General features: G+C 43.4%; 1 protein-coding gene across 3 annotated transcripts in view; it reads left to right on the top strand.

Moving 5' to 3' along the window:
- The window catches only part of GRK5 (G protein-coupled receptor kinase 5), a 169,611-nt gene extending 151,956 nt beyond the window's left edge, over window positions 1–17,655 (top strand). For all 3 annotated transcript variants that reach the window (XM_056350675.1, XM_056350674.1, XM_056350676.1), the window contains 4 exons: window positions 5,392–5,529; window positions 7,905–8,042; window positions 8,846–8,977; window positions 9,793–17,655. In XM_056350675.1, the coding sequence (XP_056206650.1) occupies window positions 5,392–5,529; window positions 7,905–8,042; window positions 8,846–8,977; window positions 9,793–9,891 (507 nt within the window). In that variant the 3' untranslated portion in view covers window positions 9,892–17,655. The remainder of the gene's footprint in view (window positions 1–5,391; window positions 5,530–7,904; window positions 8,043–8,845; window positions 8,978–9,792) is intronic.
- The last annotated feature ends 2,855 nt before the right edge of the window (window positions 17,656–20,510 follow it).

Here is a 20,510-nt window from a genome sequence, read left to right as displayed (position 1 = left end):
AAGCAGATTTTTCTTTTCTTCATTCACCACCAGAAACTCTGTCATCATACTACGATTGCGCCTGCCTGCTTTCATCCCCCCTCTTTGCTTTTATCCCTGGAAACCAACTTATTCACACGTTATGACACCTTAAAGTTTATCAGTGCTGCCTGAGAATAACTGCTCTTTCATCTTTCTTGAGAGGCACCTCACACACATCAAGGTGCTCTTCAAATGATTATCATTGCTACTGCTATTGATGGTGATGATGGTGATTATGTTAATAATAACAACAACAACAATAATAATAAAATAATAATAATGATTTAAAAAATCTGTGGTAAGCCTCTGCAGTAAGTTTAATTGTCACCCATGCCTGATAAGAGTTTTGACTCTTCAGTAGGCCAGATTGGGCTGTGATTTCATAAGCATAAGCAGTGCAATATACAGCCATTGATGTCATTCTGGTATCTTCAGTTCCCACACCACTGTCTTGTCTCATTTAGTAATTGAAAGGTGACCATAGTATTACTTTTCTATTCTCTAAAAATTGTTAAAGATAATATGCTTGCTTCTGTTTCAGGGTTGACATTTATCTAGGTGGTCCCTTAAACTATTTGATCAGCTGGGTCCGTGGAAATGGTTTTACCATTGCCCTTTTCTTCTTTCATAAGCAGCAATGTTTTGCACTCTTACCCTAGAAGAAGTTTCCCTTACTCCTATAATTTTAGGACTAACATCTTAGGACTTGGAGTTATTTATTACATGGTTTGATCTGGATATGAACTGACTGATCACATGAAGATAAATAAAGCAGTGCTTTGGGGACTGTTGGATTTTTTTAGCGATCCTCACAACAGATTTTTTGTAAAGGAATCAAAACAAAGTTGTGGAAAAAGTCTCAGACACTGCAGAGTTTGAATCCCCAGCAGGGATCAAATGAGTGACATGAAAGTATCAGAGAGTTTATATCAAGAGAAAGATCTTAATGTGACTTCACCACTGCTACTCAAGACTCTTCTTTGAAAGTCCTATTCTAGTCATGCTTTGCCCATAACTCTGTAGATTAAATCCTGCCTTCATTTACACACATACAGTGTCATCTGGAGCCTTTGCTACCAGAACATAAAGCTCTGCTGCTTGGTATCAACTTCATGCATGGTTGGATGGCCTAAGCCATCTTCAGATCTGAAGCTCTGTGAATTCTCCATAGGCGTTGGCTGCAGAATTACACTTAAATTATGTTTGACTGGGTCATTTGCGCTGCTATCCCAGGAGGGCTTGTCATCAGCCTGATATAGTTGCTTTTGTTCCGCTCTCTATTCATACTAAACACATCCTTTGAAACTGAATTAAACAAAAGTGTAGAGATGACTCAAAACATACAGTTGTTATCTCCGTTTTCTTTTCCTGGTTAGATTCCCGAATGGGATATATATTTCAGGCTATTACGCAAGTTTACTTTTGCAGAAAGCTGCTGGGCCTGCAGGAAATTGTACAAGACTCTATTTCTTGAAGAAAGGAACAACTTTCCCTTCTGGAAAATATTCCAGTCCATGCTATCTCTTATATTGATGGCTGGAGAAGCGTCTGGTTTCACCTGTTGCCATCTCTAGAGCTGGCTGCAGCTACAGCTTACCAAATTCCATGGATTTCTTTTTTTAAAGAAATCGGAACTCTCTTCAAGAGGCAGGCAGCTGCCCTCCTGCAGCAGGGCTTTGCAGGAGAACCCTTTCCCTTCTGTGGTCTTTCAGTCCCAGCCTATTCCCAGTGGCCTGTTCCCTTTTCTGTCCTTCTGTCCTGCAGTGGCCAGCCACCCATGACCAATGGCATTCATGCTCCAGAGACTGCTTTCTTGCATCTGAGGTTACTGAATACTCCCCCTTGTTTATCACAGAGAAGCCCAGAAATCCCCAGACAGCCTTGTTCTATCCTCAACTACCCTTCCTCTGACCACACACTCCAAACAACTTCTGACGTTTACAGCCTGACAAGGATGAATTCCCAGATTAGCTTGGTCTTCCCACTTCAGTTCAGAGGCAAGAGAATCAGTGGCTACACAAATAGGAAAGTAACCCCCCTCCTTCCCTTCACTGCTGACTTGTAGAGGTTTCTTTCATCATCTACAGGCAAGTTCAAATCTACCCCTTCCTACTACAACTTGCTCCTCAGCAGCATTGCTCCTGAAAGCACCAAGGTGTCATTTCCAAAAGTTTATTAGAGCCATGGGTAGTAAAAATGGTCCTTCTGCCTTCAGATTCTTCCTTCCACCTGTCAGAAAAGTCCTCTCAAGAGAGGACCAGCTACAGTAGAGCAAACCAGATCCTGACTGGAAATTCCAAAGCCATCTTCTTCACATAGGTGAAATCCATATGGCTGTTGGGATTTAAAAACAAAACCCCCACAACAAAAAACCTTGCCTCGAGAACCATGAGAGCTCCAAGTCTCGTGCAAGGATTTGAAAGGAAAACATCCTCTTTCCTTCTAACCAGGGAAAACAAGCTGCAGAGATGTGCCCTGGGAAAGGTCTTTTCCTATGAGCTGGATCCGTATGGTGCTGTGCCACATGAATCTATGTACTCAGAGGACGGCAAGGCATAGAGCTGTTTCTTCAAGTCTTTCTCTGTCTGTGGACCTGCCAGTCGTGGTGACCAGTCAGACCAGATGTCACCACCTAGACAGCAGCAGAGGAGACTGTGAGGAAGAAAGGGATGTTGCTGTCTGGAGGGTGGAGGTTGCTGTTGTGGTCAGAATCGCTAGTTTTCCCCCCATCCCTCAACCTGTGCAGTCTCCTCTGGCTATTGCTGATGCTAGTGCTGAGGTAGAAAGTGCTGTGCCTAAGACTCCTAGTCTCACGAACCCCTTCACCACCTCTGCTCACTGCATGACTGCTGCCATCATAGCTTGCTCAGGACTGGCGGGAGGATGGTCTCTGCATACCTGAGGCACTGATTGCCAAAACCATTTGCTCTCTCAGGCTGGAACTGAGGCCCCTAGCAAAAAAATGCAGAACTGAGGAGACTGTGGAAGTCAGATAAGAAAACCACTGATGCCCAGGGGGTAGCAGAGCCTTCAGAGAAGCCTAAAGAGCTGTGACCCTGTAAACCCACGATAAGGACCAGAAAACCCAGCTCTAGCCAAACACCAGAAGAAACTTACCAACGTCACATTAGCAACAAACACTTCTTTGAAGGTTCCTCCTTAGTGAGATGATGTGGCTGAGGCAGCAACACAACCAGAGGGTACTGATGGGTACCCTGAGCTGGAAAGCCTACAGGCAGCCATCTCCAGACAGCCTTGCCTTATCTGGGAGGCTGCCTGGCCCCTGTTCCCCACCTCCTGCAGGGCTGCACCTGACGGCCTGCCCCATCTCCTGGACCACTTCCACCCCGGCCCTCCCAAAGCTGTTCGCCTCCCGCTCTCCCAAGCGGCCAGGCACAGCTCGATTTCCTGACTGCCCTGGTCCAGCAGGGAAGCTCCTCAGGGATTTATCCAGGGGCGCTCCGGAGGCCTCGGTCCCTTCACAGGCTCAGGGGATCCAAATGACCCCACAGTGCTGCGTGGGCGCCGAGCTCCCCGCGGGAAGGCAGTCCCAGGGAGTTCTGCAGACCGTCTCGGTACGGTCGCTCCGCACAACCCGCCTGGGGAGGGGGCGAGGGCGGGGCGCTGCTTGCCAGCTCCTGCTTTGGAGCAGCAAAGCTGGGGGCGGGCGAGGAGGTGAGGCGTGAATCTCTCTCACCCGGGCACCCAGGCACCAGCCCTGCCCGCGGGCTGAGTCCCCGACTCAGCTCCCAGGCCGCTACCTCGTCGGGATCCCGAGGGAAGCGAACGCCTCCCCGCGCCCGGCCGAGCCCCGCGCCGACCCGCCCCGGCCCCGCCGCCGCCCGGGCCCCGCCGCGCTGCACGGCCGCGCTGCCCTTTCCTCTGCTGCCCCCCGGCGGCCCCGCTGCCGTCCCTTCCTCGCCGGCGGCGGGCGGCGGCCGCGCAGTCCTGGGGCAGGGCAGGCTGGGGCAGCGCAGGCTGGGTGGGCGCAGCCCCGGGGGGAGCGCAGGCTGGCCCCGCACCTGCCCGCAGCAGCCGCGGCGTGGCGGCTGCCCGGCTGAGGGGCCATGCTCTTGGCGGGGAAGGGGGCTGGCAGGCTTGTTTGCTCCGTCATGTTGCAGTGTATGTCTGTAGCCTTTCCCCCCGAGTGGCGACTCCAGCAGAACTCGCCTTGACTGTCTGCAGTGCGTGTTTCGTTTTCTGTTATGCTAAGGCCCACCTTATGCAGCTCTTTGATCAGCTCGGCAGTTGAAATGGTGAGTTTGGAGTTGTATTTTCCGTTCTCTAAGAGAGCATCAGGCAAGCTGCCTCACAGAAGAATGGAATGGGAAAAACGGATACAAATTTGTGAACCTTTACTTTTCAGCAGATTGTCTGAAGTCAGCGGCACATTTTAGTGAAGTCCTTGTCCCAAGCGATGGTCTTTTTGCCATCACACCAGTCATTTGCATGCTGAGCTCTCCCTCTCTTTGATAGTTCAGATGTGACCTCTCAAGACGTTGATTTAACCTACTTGATTCTACGCATATGATTTAAGAGAAGAGGCATTTTGGTGAAGATTTGGCTACCTGTTCTGTCTCCTCAGCCACCAACTAGTCTGTGCCAGAATTGTTCTTCCACTGAACTGTTCCCTTGCAGATCGAGTGGACATACAAGGTCTTCCAGGACCTTCAGCTCCCATGTTTGTGTTCATGGGCTGGCTTATCTAATAGAGCAGGGATGCTGGGTTCAGGTAGTGGCCAGTGCTCCATCACAGGTACCCAGGAAACAGGCAGGACTTGCTGTAGCAGGTACAGGTGGTACATCGCCCTTCTCTGAAGACAAACAAGGCTGAACTGAGGATGGTTACTGATACTGACTCCATGGACAAATCTCCCCCTGAGTTCAGCAGAGATAAGCCCATGAGCACAAAGGGTTGATTCAATACGTCATGTGATGGACTGGAATATATTGCAGTGGGTGGGGGGAAATACAATTTGATAGTGAAGTCATTCAGCATAAGCAACATGGGAAAATCATTCTAACAAGAGTAACAAGAAAAAAAAAGTACTGATAAAAATCACATGGGACTTATAAATATGCATCTGTATATGTTATTAGGGTATGTCAAACCTCTTCTTGAAAGCACTCACTGGAAATAAGCAGAAGCAACGGTCTCTATTATGGCTGTAAACGCTTTATGGCAGGTAACTTTCAAAGGGTTTCACCAGCATGTAGAACAGTGCAGCCCTAATCCATTTAACTCCGGCCATTAAGTAACACAGTTCTTCACTTCCCTCTGGGCACATTCAAAACCAACTGGAAATAAAAATATCGTTGTGGAGCTCTTGCTTTTCTGACATCCTCACCATCCCTCTTGGCATGTTTCAGCTCCTCACCAAAGACGTGAAGCAGCGGCTGGGGTGTCAAGGGGAAGGTGCAACAGAAGTGAAGAGGCACCCTTTTTTCAAGAGCATGAATTTCAAGCGGTTAGAAGCAGGAATGCTGGATCCTCCCTTTGTCCCTGATGTAAGTACAACAAGAAGAACCCCCAGTGGCCTCTTTCAATAAATTTGTTTCTAAAATAACTTCTCTTTAGACTTATCATCACTCTGTGCATGGGCAGCTGCCCTAGGAAGTGGGTAAGCAGTAGGGCTGCAGTGGGGTGGCTGGGAGGAGGAGGAGAGCTGCTCTGTGGGTGTGTGCATGCAGGGTGGGGGTGTCCACTCAGGGTGGTGACCTGGGGCTTGGGTGGTGACCTGGGGCTTGATTCATTCCCACTCACTTTACTGCAGTCTTTCACTTGGTCTGTTCATGCCTCAATTCCCAAACTTTAAACTGGGAAACTTTGCATTCCCTTATCCGCAGCAGCAGTGTAAGTATGCTTTGAACCAGGTGGTGCTCAGAACAACCAGCAATGAAAGCCACATTTATGCATACAGATACACAGATACATATGCTGAGGTGAAACCAGAATTACAAAGTCTAAAGCTTTATGGAACGGAGAAATGGACTGGATCATTATGAAAGCAGGCATTCGTTTACAGAGAGTCTGGACCAAGTTCAGCTATCAAGTGTTACCTCAAGCAGAGGAGGCAACTTGGGCTGAGCGAGCGTTTTGAACTTGTTAGTGTTCACAGGGCACAGAACCCAACACGGAGTCCTTGCCCAGGTTTACACACCAGCCTTGCGCATACTGAAAGGCTTTGTTGCATTGGCAATAACGAAACTTTTTCCACACTTTTGTGGTATCAGCCTCTACCCCAGTGCACAGAGTTATCTGATTATTTTCCTCCTGCAGGCTCTTTTTCTGGCTATACCGTCTATCCTTAAAGTTCCCATATGGTTCTAAGTAAACACTGCCATTTTAATGTATTAAGGAAAGTAACATCTTGGCAGCTCTCATTCATGTTGCTGCGAACTCCACCAAACCAAAGTGGTTTGAACGCTACAAAAGTTTACTTTAGCTGCTCTGGTTTTGCTTTACATTTTACTATGCGGCCTAGTTATTCCTGCCAATTAGCCCATGGTGTTACGACCTGCTTTAGTGGGAAGAAATAGGAGACAAGCTACTATTTCTTTCTGATGTAGAAAATTCGAAAATTCTGGGCTCAAATCTGGGATCCACCAGAGTATATTAAAAGCTTAACCGTGGCATGTAAGGCCTAGAAGGCACCTCTTATAGACATATTTGCTAAAGCAGAGGCACATAAATTTTTATGGCTATTTATTGGGAACTCAAGAGCTGCCCCTAATTTAATTTATTTGGCACTTCATCCATAGATTTCCATGTCTTTACTGAAGTCAGCTGAATCACCCAAAGCTATATAGCCAATGGCAGAGGTTGTAATACAACCTCCATCCTCTTCTGTCTCCACAAAAATATTGTGAATTGCAGCTGTCAGGAATGAGCAGGGATGCAGCAGCCTCCAGCAAACAGGACTCCTATCAGGGAGCAGCTTGATTTGTTTGGTCACACTGCTCACATCTAGATAAAATACTGCACGGTTGGGCCCCTGGGCCGTGCAGTCATGGTACCATATGTAGACAGCAGAATTCAACACGTGCTTGAGTTCAGCAGGTCAGGCTAGTCCCACGAGCCACCCCTCAATTATTCCTGTGCGTCGAAGGGTAACTGTGTTGTAGATGGGAGCTCTCTAGACGTGCAGGTGACCGCATTATGACAGGTAGCCAGCGATGACTGTTTCTGCTTTCCGTGGCTGACTGCTGGAATATGAGGTAGCAGCATCACTGCAAAGAGTCCTGTCTGTCATCCCAGAAAATTAAGTAGTTTAAAAAGGCAAAGCCATTTGACTATTTGAGGAAATGCAGCCAAGTTAAAAGAGTTAATAGAGGTGATTCTGGACACCTTCCAGCAGCTGAGCTATTAATAAAAATAGTGGAAAAATGACAAACCTATTCTGTTTTCTTTAGCAATTAGCATGTATTCCTTTAAACTTCTAAGCTGCGAAGTCCACAGCTATCTGGGTAGGACACTTCTATCTGAGGTCCCTTTTCAAAGCTGTCTCCAGTGTGTCACTCATAAACATTCTTGTTTTCTATTGTTCCCTCTCTAAAAGACTACTGAAGGATTTGATTTTTTGGTTTCTTGCTCTTTCTGTCCTTCTCCTCTCACCTCATAATCGTATGCTACATGGACGACTAAAACCCACTTTGGCTGCAATGATGCTTTAAGGATTTCAAAATGGGAAGCTTAACATGCTTAAAGTGAAGTCAGCCTTTGATGATAAACATGCGGGCAGAGCAAGTCTAGAGAAGCAGGATGCTGATAGTCACTTGCTGTTAGGCATTCTCACTTGACTGGATCTGTGAATGAAAGCACATGATCAGACTCCAAAATATTTTTTCTCTTGCTGTGTTTTTTCTTTTTTCTGCTGAGATAGCCCAGAGCAGTATACTGCAAGGATGTGTTAGACATCGAACAATTCTCCACAGTGAAAGGAGTTAACCTGGACCAAACAGATGATGATTTCTATTCCAAGTTTTCCACAGGATCAGTGTCTATTCCATGGCAAAATGAGGTAAGGATGTATCATAGTAAAATCACTCCAATAAAACTCCTAACACAGATGGTTTAAGAGGAGCTGTATATTTCCAGTAATCTACAGCTACTGGATAACTTGCCAGACTCTAATGCTTTCATAAGTTACAAATGGCCTCTTTCAAGATCTATAATGTACCACAGATGTCAGGTTCAGGTGACTGTATCTGTTGGCTCTGCTTATTTGTGTAAATTGGCAAGGATCTTCCTGTACTTCCTCCTCCTGGATTTCCACAGAGGTGTTTTGACAGCAGCCCTCAGGAACTTCCATGGAATGGCCAGAATTCCCAGCAGAAGGCTCCTCCATTGGTGATCCTGATCTCACTTGTTGTCTTATACCTGCAGCGGGTCCCATCTGCAGCAGTTCAAACCCTTGAACCACTCCAGGTTTTCCAGATTGCAGTCTTTCTGTTTGATACCAAAACACAGCCAACAGTGGATTTTGTAATCCAACTCTGGATCAAAGAGCAGATCCACTTAGGCAGAGGGGTGCTGATAACTGGTATTTTGTGAGTACGCCCATCTTTACCCAATATTCTCCACAGTGCTAAAGAGCAGAAAGCTTTTATGGGGCAACTTCTAATTAGACTGATGTGCAAACTCCATCCTTACTTATGTATCCTATTTGCCTTCTACAGCCACCAGCAGGAATTCAACTGTTAACTCTCCTAACGTATTGCTCAAGCTGCTGGTCCTGATCCTGACTTTGAACAACCTAGTACTACTGGAATGTATTTAATGCAGATATATAATTTGGTTTTTTTTTTTACTGTGTTCCGCTAGATGATAGAAACAGAGTGTTTCAAAGAACTGAATGTATTTGGACCAAATGGTACTATTTCACCAGATCTAAACAAAAGCTACCCCCCAGAGCCACCCAAGAAAGGATTGCTACAGAGAATATTTAAACGACAGGTGAGATCTTTTATGACTAAGACAAGGAAGGTCCCATAGATGCCCAGTGTCACAGCCATGTTTCGGTGATATTTTTGCTAGGAGAAAGACAGTGCATCTTAGAGAAGGCTGGCTGTCTCAGTTACCTGGTAATTTCCTGACTAATACCGCATATCCCAGGATTCCCATCTACCCCTTGTCATCTTTTTACCACCAGAAGTTCCAGTGTTGTTCCTGAACTTTGTTTCTGGCAGTTGAAAACCTATTTTTCAGTGGTACGCTGAAATGCCTTTTGAAATGGTTAGATGGTTTTAATAAGTTCCTTGTGAAAATCCTGGATTTATGTGTTTAAAAAAAAAAAAAAAAAGAAAATGCAGATTTTGAGTGAAGTAGTCATGGCAGGAAACCAAGACACTAGAAAAGAGAGCAGACCTGATACTACGTGATGTACAGCTTGCATGAGGCACCATGGCACTACTTGCAAATCTAAATAACATTCTTAAACCAGTCTGTTTCTGCAGGGTTAAAACCATGCCTGAACATTGGCAGGTATCCTCTGTGTTAGTCAGATTTAGCAGGTATTGACATTTTGCAGTGAATTGATTTGACTCCTGGAGCTTAGGTGAGTCTTCTTCACTGCATGCCTCAAGAATTGCCATGGTCCTCCTGACCTAGAGAGAATAAGAAAGTGAGGAATATTTTACATCCAAAGATCTTTAAACAACAATGGTGCAGTCCAATCAGTATGTTGTCACCGTAAAATGAACAGTGTTGGACTACAAGAAAGCATGGCATATTTTGGGAACCTAATTGTCATTGTCTTTCTCTTTGTGCAGCATCAGAACAATTCAAAGAGTTCTCCAAATTCAAAGGCCAATTTAAATCACCACATAAATTCAAATCACGTAAGTTCAAACTCCACTGGAAGCAGCTAGTTCCAGCTCAGTTTTATGAAACAACATGTTGCATCCTTCCACTATAATCTATGGAGCTTCTATGGATGAGAGAGCCTCCACCATTGAGTGAAAAAAAAAAAAGGATCTCCCGAAATGGAGATTTTCTATCCATTCCTTCCAGTGGAGCCTCGCATTTTAAGAAGAATTTTCCACTCAGGTCTGTTTTTGGAGGTGGCACTCAAGACTGTGTGAATCAAATTTGTCTATTTAGAACATTGCAATAGAAATTCAATGAACATGACTACTTGCACGTATTTAAATAGCATCATACTAGAACTGAATTTTGTCTTTATTATTTTTAAAGAAAAGTTTTGTAAATTTCTCTATTGTCTCAGTTTACATTTTGTACATTTGTATTTAAATGAAAGTCAGACTTTGGAGGTGTATATTTTCCAAGCAGCAGCTGTAAAGCCATGTGTTTTAAGACATTTTTTTAAAAGAAAAAAAATGTGACTCAAGACTTCCAGAGCCTCAAATGAGAAATCATTCTTTTTAGTAATTCTAGAAAATTATTCATAAATCACTTTATCAGACTGGGTTTTACTGACATGCATTTTTATGAAACAGTTTATTCTTAATTATTTTACATCTGTATATTTGGTTTACAGCAACACTGCATACATTTCTCCTCTTCATTAGTTTGTAGTGTCTCGCATTGAATGCTAAAAGACAAGATTTTGATGCATTCAAGAATGCTACTTGCTCTGCCTAAGGTTCGTGATGCCATGGGACCAGCGCAGCTGAGATTTGCACTTACTTACCTTGTTAGCTCATCAAAAAGTTCTTAGAAAGGGAACCCTGTTTTAAGCTCTTCTCCTTCACTAGTTTTGTGCTGTTTCTAATGACAGAAAGAACAAAGCTGAGTGAGAGGTGACCAGGACAGCAAATGGCCATGTTTTTGAAGGACTTGAAACCTGCACCTGCTGAAATGAAAGCAAAACTCGAACTGTTCTCTATGCTGCATCAGAAGTCCAAGGCTTTTCCACAGTTGCTCATATCAAATGGGTAGCAAGAGAGAAATCCATTAGACTGGTTTGTGCTGACTGTAAGATTCATGACAGCTTTCTAAAGCTGAGCTGTGGAGGTTCAGAGTGGCATCTGAGGTGCTTTTGAGCAGTAGCAGAACCTATAGGTTGTGTCTGCACTTAGAGTACTTGCACGTGTCATGCCAAACACTCCATGATTCATCCCCTCAATTGAACCAAATGTCAGTTATGATATAATACCTCCCACTTTTGGTTCCATCATTCTTTGTCCAGGATCCTTTAACCGTTGATAAAAACGTTGTTCCCACCAGTATAAACAGAATCATTCAGGTTCGGTAACAGTACCTCAAGAGTCAGAGTCATGCTCTTCTCAAGTATGCCACTATCAATTACTATTAAGAACACCAGATCAAAAATATGGTTACTTCCCTTCAACAGAATTTGGAAAGCCTTTGTCCCCCCAAGTGCAGACAGGATCTCTATAGCTCAACATGTTGGTTCACCATGCCCTTTACGGTGTCCGCTGGAGTATACTGATGATTCTGCACCTTTGGGCCATCAGGAATACCTGAAGGTCAGCGTGGCGTGACTAAAACCCTGTTAGAGTGTAGTGCAGTTATCCCAGGGTACAAGGAAAACCTGTTCCAGTCGAAGTCTTAATAGCCAAAATTCATTAGGTTATCACATATATGTTCTATCTGTCCGATGCAGAAGGGTGAAAAGATGCAGGTCAGTAGTAGCAAATGTCTGAGTAAGAAAGACAGGGGAATTGCATACTAAAACAGCTTGAGATCATGAGGGAGAGAGACAGAACAGGGACAGGATTTGCACAAAGCAGCTGACAGGGAAAAGTCAAGAAGAGGAGATGAGGCTTTGGTGCCTTTAGCGGGAGTAAAGTACGTAAAGATGCAAGTCCACATCATTTCAAAAGCCTCCAGTTTTCCTGGTCATTAGTAGACATGTAGTGAAACTGTGTAAAGTGTAACATAATATCACCTAGAAGTTGTTCCTCTTTTTCCTGCAGATCAGTGTGGTCCAGAAATTCCTTTCCCCTGTATTGGTGGTCAGGGAGAGCTTCAGCCACTCTCCCATGTCAGATGATGGCATTGCAGATCTTATGGAAGATACAAGATTTTAGAAAGACAGTAATAGATGAGATTTTTGAGTAATTTTCTCTCTGTGTTTCTGCTATAAACTAAATCTGTAATGGTTTCAGCTTCCTGATAGGAGGGGAATGAAATATTGCAGAGGTGAAAGCCACTATGCACAGATAGGGCTATTGCCTCCAGGTCTGTTCTCATGGCCTGACGTAAAGTCAACAGGAATCTGATCAGTCACTTGAGCACGCTCTGGATGAAGACTTGCTCTGGGAGGTTTTCACAGACCTTCTTCAATGACATGTGGGATTTCACCTGCTTTCAAGAAATATAGGTGAGAAGTGGAGGACCAGATCTTAGCCAGACAACTGAGTGTATCAGTGTACCCCAGATGAGACAAGACACACATCTTAGTTCTTTTTAGAGAGCTGCAGATGGTGTGCAATTCCAATTTGGTTCTGTCACTCTAAGACATCTTCTAACAGCATGGTATACAACATTTTTGTGTACCCTCAGTTGATTTCAGCCTCTACACTGATGCTAGGGGAAGAGGGTGCTGGATGCAGGGTAGAGTGAAAGGCTAAGCTCTTTTTACCACTACTGCCATTGCATCACTTTGCAGCAACAGACAAGCATATTCCCCCATCAGAAAAACGTGGCTGATAATATCTACCTACTGCCATGAAGAAGGAAAAAAGGTGGTTGGGGGAAGGCTTAGCCCATAAATATTTCATTGGATAAATCTGATAAAACTGCAGCTGTTGTCCCAAGGGCTTCATCTCCTACATGTTATGGCATATGAAGACTAAAGTTTCCTTTTTTACCATCTCCCACTTGGGAGATAGAATCTTAATAACAACAAACCCTTTACTGAAAGCAGGTGAACAAATTGCAAATATAGATTATAGATGCTATCAGCCTTAACTAGTGGTGGATGACCTTTTTATGACAATAGTGAATGACAGTTACGTACGTGCCTTCTCCTGCTCTCCTTTCAGCTGGGGCAGTTCCTTGGGCAAGCACCTCTAGGACCCTAGCAGTGGAGACACACGATCGGTGCAAAGTCCTCGAATGACAAGAGCTGTTTTCATTGAGTCCTGATACTTGAAGGATAGAGGCAGATATCCTGAATCCTCAGGATGTTATGGAGGAAGGATGCTTATGTGCACCTGAAGCATCAAGCCTGGGATGCAGTCCCTCTGGATCCCAGCTCCTTGGGAGCAGTCAGTGGGTGAGGGGAGAGACAGAAAACAATACCAGCTGAGGGATATTTCATGCCACATCCCTAAAGTGTTGCTATCCTGTCTGACAAACTTTACACAGTATTATGATGCTGGGACAGCAGAACTGTTGTGCTCTTTCAGTACCCAAGCCCTGAAAAGATCCAATCAATATTATACATCACTAGTGATAATGAACAGTCCTAGAAATCTTCTAGTCAGGGTTTGCCTACAACAACAAAACCTGTAGGATTTTCTTTTTTATTGCTTCTTTCTTTTTTTATTATTATTTTATTATTCAGCTCACCTTGCACTCAAGACCGGAGTAGGACCACAGTCCTCCCACTTCCACTGGTGACCAGGTGCAACCTGAGCCCATAACTCAAGGCTGAAGCCCTGCCCAGGCAGTGCCCCACACAGCCAGGCTTCCATGGACACTTGGCATCTGGCTTTGGGGAGGCAAATTTAAAAAAACACTGGGAACCATGGATGTTCAGGAACTCTGGAAAAAAAAGATTTCATTATACAATGATATACTTGGAGAGTATTTGCAATGACATTTTTAGTATTATGATTCCAAGTGAACTGTTTTTGAGGTGCTCTTGCACGTAACAAAGGAGCAGAAAGTAGTTCTTTAATAGCTTTCCAGACTGATTAATTTTCTGTATCTCCTTTCCAATTACCATAGGATTTCTTTCCAAAAAATGCATACGTTCAGATGTCGTTGCTTGTTTTAAATAGACAGATGAGCAAACTTGATTTTTAAGAATCAGAAATGTGATCCTGAATTATGTAAGATTTTTTTTGTTTTTAAACCTTCACTGAGTGGTCTGATGTACACTACTTAGTTTACAGGCTTTTATGATTCAGATGTTTACTATTCATTTTCTACAGTGTCTCAAGGTTCACTTAAATCTTGTAGCATTTTTCCCACTCTCTAGTTGGATGAGAGGCTTTTTTAAACAAAGGGATAATGAAGGGAAAAAAATAACAAATAATAAACTCTTAAATGTGCACTCTTGTCCTGGAGTATCTAGAACCAGATTTTTTACAAGAATGGCCACGACTCAGATGTTGTTTCTGAACAAAAACCTGCTTGTGAAGCTTGGAAAGGTGTGAAAATAACCAAACCTAACAGGCTCTGGAGATCAAACTGAGCATTAGGGAGCGGCAGAATTCCATACACAGCATTCATCTGGCCCTACTGGTGAGGGATGCCTGGTAACTGGCAGGTCAGAAACAATACCAGCCACCTGTAAAAACAGTGTGATACCATCTCAATTTGCAGTCATCCCCTCCCCCAGAAACTAAAGCTAAGAGCACCATCAGCAGCAGGGAATCAAACTCAGCCGACCCAGTAAAGCGTCTGATTCAAAGACATTGATTCTTCTGTGTCGTTCAACCAGACCTCAGGATCCAGCTTGAATTCTTTGCTTCAGCTGTCGAAGCCTTGCATTGCAAATCCAGTGGCTCTTGACCTTTTTCAGCAGAGATGCCTCAGGTAAAAAGAAAACCAGGAAACATGTCTAATGCCAACAGAACCATGGGCAGGGCAAGGGAGACGGACAAGCTGTGAGCTCTGGAGGGCAGTGTTAAAACTGTCGTAGCGTGTGTACCTTCAGCAAGTGTCCCATGGCAGTTCTTACCACACATTGCTGCACATTCTTCCGTCATCGTTCATTGTATGTTGCTCACAGGTTTTGAGTAACTTGAAAACTGCACACACAAAGTCACATTAAGCATCGGCTCTGGCCTGCGGCTCGGACATCATCTCTGTGAGGGTCAGAGGGAACAGTTTGATGAGGCAAGTAGATGTTCACTCGGCCTGCATGGACAGCCACACACAGGTCTCTGTTCCCACGTGTCTGAGCTTCAGTCAGGAGTTCCCTACGCAGGCTTTTCTGGAAGAGCAATAAATGCACACCCTGATAGCACAGCTGACTCTCACGGACACCCATGGAGCAGGTGGCTGCAGGACCTGACTTCATTGTGGACAAGATACTGGTGTTTTAACCTCTGCTCCACAGTTAGTTGTGATTTTTTTTTTTTTAATTGTATTTGTAATACTTGCTTGTTAAGTCTCTCAGTGCAGAGGAGGTCATTCATCGGGCATTTCTAGGCATTTCCCATATAATATTTGAAAAGACTGGACTTTTCTTTGAAAGAACATCCTTGGGTTAGTCTGCCCCTTGGGATGTATGCCGTCTTCCTTCATGTGTGTAGCATGAAGCACGAAGTTGTCTGTAGGAGCTCTATAAGTCCAGACTGAAAGGCTTTCCCACCCAGGGATGGCCCTAGTCCGTCTCTGGCTGCAGGGACCGACATTTGGCAGTGAAATTTGGGAGAATCGGTCTCTTCAGTGGCTCCACAGAAAACAAAGATTCTAGAATTGTCTATCTCAAACCTTTCACAGATATGACCTGCAATTTAAAATGCTACTAATTATTTAGAGTAAGAATAATAATAACTAACACCCTCGTGCTAGAGCTGAGAGGAGGTCTGCATAAGTTTAAAACAATTCTTCTCTTTTGTGTGCTGGGCGGAACACAGTCTCTTTTATGATAAATAATACTGCGATGCAGGCTGGTAATAACTTTCTTCCTTAACTGCAAAAAGAAAAGAGAAAGAAATCGGTTCAGAGAATTTTGCAAATTATTTCCTTTAGGGAAACCACCAAAGAAGGTGAAAGCCAACATGCTACAGTACTAAACACTTACCTCCCCCAAACATCTCCGCAATAATACAAATAAAAGCTGCTGCAGTTGGATCAGCAAAGCTAGTGTACTGACAAATGGGCTTTGTGACAGAAACACGTTTAAACAGAGTACTGCCTATTCACTAAAATGAGTATTACTGATGGCACATATGTATTCTCCTTGGTTTATTTACTGGAGCCAGAAGCCGTGGTTTGTATTCATATTCTGCCCATGTTTTTCTTCACTGCCCTGGGCAAACCTCTGTGCAATTTTGTTTTCCCATTCTGAAACGTGGAGGAATGCTCTCTGTCTATCAATAGGAAGCACTGTGGAGTCTGTGCACAGAACAGATCAATAACAACTCTTTGTATTACTATTTAAGTGAAATGGGCTTAATATAGCTGCTTTTATTGAATTAGGGCTCTTTTTTATTATTGTTTTTTTCTTAGTTCCTCAGAAATATTGAAGGAGAATGCACTGCGCTTCTGTAAGACATCTCCAACAGAAGATGAGATGACAGTGCAAATGTTAAAGCACTCATTTCTTATTTAAGAGCTAGCTAGTAATTATGGCATTCACACAAACACTTCCTCTTATTTTGTATTGGAAATAAATAGTTATGAGGAAGGGACAAAATAACATTCATTGGTTCAACTTTTTTGGCCAAGCTTGCAAATGCATCCCTAGATACCAATTAAGTGAGATGCTGTGTGAAGTCACAAAGATGCATCCGTGGCAAACATTGGGTCACCTCACCACCCAGCTGTGGAAACAAAAGAGGCAACCACATGCCTGGGATCAGCAGGCTCCAAAGGGGAATTCCAGGTTTTCTGGAGGATCAGCGGTCCTGTAGAGAAGTTTCACTCCCAGAGAAGAAACATTTCAGGCAGTGGCTGGATGACAGATGTGTTTTCCTTTCTCATCACCCCACATGCAGCTGTTTGTTAGATACGTTTATCGGCAAGCTCAAACGAGTTATGTTTCATGTGTATTGAATGCGGTCTCCCTCAATTGCATTTCTGTTAAACACTGGACACTCTTCTAAAAGACTTAACATTTTAGCCTTTTGAAGGTGAAAGTTGTAAAAACTTTATTTTGTGTTTCTGAAAATGTAGATAGACCTAAAGATTTCATGAATTATCATGTGGTTGCCCATATCTGACTAATAATTAAATTGTAAAATTGCAGTTTCATATTAGGGTTAGTCTTTTCACCTGCTTTAAAACTAAAAATCATATTTGGTATATAAACAGACACAGAATATCCTTCTGATTGAATTTCAAGAGCATATCCAGAACTAAATGTTTTTAAGCACTTCTAATACTGTAGTCTATAAGAGGAGCAGACACTCTTAAAGCAATGTTAAAAGTTGTCTTTCATAACTGAGTCAACAGATCATTTTTGTAATAAATTAAAGCAAGTGTTCTCAATTAGAAGAGCTAGTGGCTGTTGGTATTGTACAAAAAAAAATAAAAAATCATTCTAGTATCCAGAGGGTTAGGGGTGGGGAGGGTCTGTTTGGTTTTGTTTCTCTTTCCAGGGAGATCTTTAACATTGTTTGATGAAGCTAGTTTCATTTTGAGATTGTTACTGAAGATAAAGGCTTCTGTGTTCTATGGCTGCTTGGATTCTTCGTACATAATGTCCTAGTAATGTCACAGTGCTGCTGTATCTAGATCAAACCACTGTTTTAATTGTTTTTTTGGCTTTGTTTTTTTTTAATAAATTCCTTAATTTAAATACATGAAGACTATATGTTTTGCTTTAACGAGGCGTGTAAGCAAATGGAGCTTCCTCAAGTCCTTGGGCTCTTGAAGATGATGAGAGTGAGTGGGACACAGCTCATACCTTCCTAGATGCCTTTGTGGCTTTGTATGTTTTAATACTACTGTCTTTTGTGTTTTCTGTCCTGTCACATCCTCACAGAGATTGAGGGAACTGAAAACCAAACTGAGGTTGTACCTCCCATTGCAGAGGTTCACAATCTCGTCTGCAAGCACACTGTGTTTCCCCTGGGATGTCCTTCCTCCGCCTTCCATCCTCCCAGCCCCAGCCTTCCTCCGCACTGCAAACCCTCGGCCAACACGGCTCCTGATGACCTTAAAAATAAGTTCAAGGAAAGGATGACAAAATCACTATTAGGGACACAGGCTCCCAAAGACGTGAACTATTTTTTTGAAGTTGAACACTGTCTGATTTGTGAGGCCCTACAGACGACTTTACCTAAGCTCCAATTAGGCAGAGGGAGAGTGCTTTGAGAAGGAAAACAACAGCAACCAACCAAGTGTGCTCTGCAGTATTCCGTACGGAAAGATCTAAAACGAAGATAAAGAGTAGGTGCAAAATCACCGGGAGGAAAGCAGTGCAGTGCTTTTTCTTTAAGAGGAGAAAGAATTTTTCAAAGAGGCATAAAGAATATCTTTATGAGACTGCTAATGGCAAACAGTGTTCGCATCAAGTTTTGTGAAAGAACATTGTGAAAACAGATTATCTGCATGAAAGCAGCAGCTACATCCAACAGCTAAACTCAGTAAAACCTAAGGTAATAGACTGCATAAATTCAGGTCATGCATATTATCACTTTCCAAACATACCCAAGCCATTTTTCACAAGATTTTAACAATCTGAGAGGATGTGAGATGAAATTTTATTCCTCCTCTAACAGCTCCTGGTGGTTTTGTTCTCTCTGTAACTTGATGTCCTTTCTGTACAGCAACATCTAGATATGTTCCCTCTTGGGAGATGTAATCTTCCTTAGACTTTTCCACTATCTCTGGCATGAGATGCACAGCTTGTAAGAGGAAGGTCATTACGCTGCTTTGAAGGAAATCCAATTAAAAAAAAAACATGTCAAATTTTTTAATCCCTTAGGGTGCTTTACAGATGAAGAATACCATAAATGGGCCTCACTGTGCGATTTGAAGTCTATGGGGGTGCTTCTAGGGGAGGAGACAATAAAAGTTTCTGCCAAGTCAGAATTTAATTTGCTGGGTTTTGTAATTCTATTTCATATTTGGTAAACAGTAACAATCAAAATTAAAATGGGGCCTATTAGATGTTGGTGGTCTGACTTGTCCTAAGTAGAGAAGAATAACCGCCACAGAGGCTGAGCAGCTTGAGTAGCCCACTTACAGACACTTGAGTAAATTTTCCCTGATTTTCTACTTTTTTTTTTTAATTACAGTTTATCACTGCTGATTTTTTTCTTAATTCAAGGAAAGTTTGTTCCTCTGCTGTCGGCAAACATCAGCAGCACCCTAACAGTGCAAGGCTCCATGTACCTCTGGTAGCTTATCTGCAGAGAGGCTGGGGATGCTCCAGACCTGCTAATCTGGGGTCATTGCAGTGTGATAATGGTTAAAATACCAGGAGAAGAAGGGCAGGCAGACTGCCTTTTTCAAAAAGCTTGTAGGTAGGAAGTGACTTGCAAAACTGAACTTCAAAAGCACACATTCAAGGGTGCAAAGCCACATGCTTAAGAAAAGAAAGAACTAAGGTTGCCTGCATTCTATTAATACTGTTTCCTTGTCCTTATGCACTGTTATTATTATGCCCTCACATAATACTATGTTATTATTATGCATTCACTCCTAGAGGAAAAACTAACCTCTGGCAGATTTACAATGGAAACCAGATGCATCCCCTCTATGGCATCTGCTAATACATTATGTGTTTCAGACTTCCATTTAAACCTAAAAAGAAATATTTTCCTTCAGGGAAAATCTCACCTAATTGGCTGCTTCCCTCCATTTGCAGCAGTAAGGCAACTGTGAATTCTGAAAAATACATTCAGCCCAAGTATATGATGCTCTCTCCCACACACAAAGGACTGGGCGTGCTCCGTATCTCAGCTCAGTTCCCTTAGATCCCGTCAATCCCAGGACTGGGGAAGGGATATGGTGTGGAACGAGTCTTACCAGTTTCCTTTCCCTCTCAGGGGAGAAACCCTTGGTTGTTTCTGAGGGGACTGGGGGTGTGAGAGATTCCTTAATCCATTCTCTCCTCTCCGCATATGTTTACTTACTCACTCTGGAAGAGAAATGGAAGGCCAGAGGGCTGAGGAGGCAGTGCAGCAGAAGAAATATTTCTGCCAATAGGTAAGTATTGGGAAAAGGGGAATTATGAACTGCAGAAGGGACAAGACACACCTTGGGCAAGTTTCACCAGGACTGAAGAAATGGGAGGAACAAGGAGGCAAAAACGATGGAGAGAAGTCAGCACTGGAAGGGATGAGGTCTAGCCAGGGGCATAGCTTACTCGTTAACTTACATTAAAGCAAGTCTGAAAGCAAAGAGAGAAACATCAGATCAAACCAACACCTTAATGAGAAATTTATTGCCGACGATACCACAGGCAGCAGTAGTCCTTGCTGGAAGCTTAAAATAATTGCCCTGCTTTGGGTCTGATACTCAGTTGGTGTACTGTGGAATTAAATATTGGCATTTCACGTAATAAAAAGATTCAGCTGCAGTTGACATCCTATACTTAGATGACCATGACAAACACTAAAATACAAAAAACAATTTGAAGTTCAGATTATGTTAGAGATTTGTTATGTTGTTCCCGTATTTACAGTAGCAAAGAGGGAAAGAGCCATCT

The sequence above is a fragment of the Falco biarmicus genome, chromosome 9 (genome assembly GCF_023638135.1).
Source record: "Falco biarmicus isolate bFalBia1 chromosome 9, bFalBia1.pri, whole genome shotgun sequence".
NCBI classification, from domain to species: domain Eukaryota; kingdom Metazoa; phylum Chordata; class Aves; order Falconiformes; family Falconidae; genus Falco; species Falco biarmicus.
Note: the sequence above shows the minus strand (reverse complement) of the source record. Positions and strands in the feature narration are given on the sequence as shown.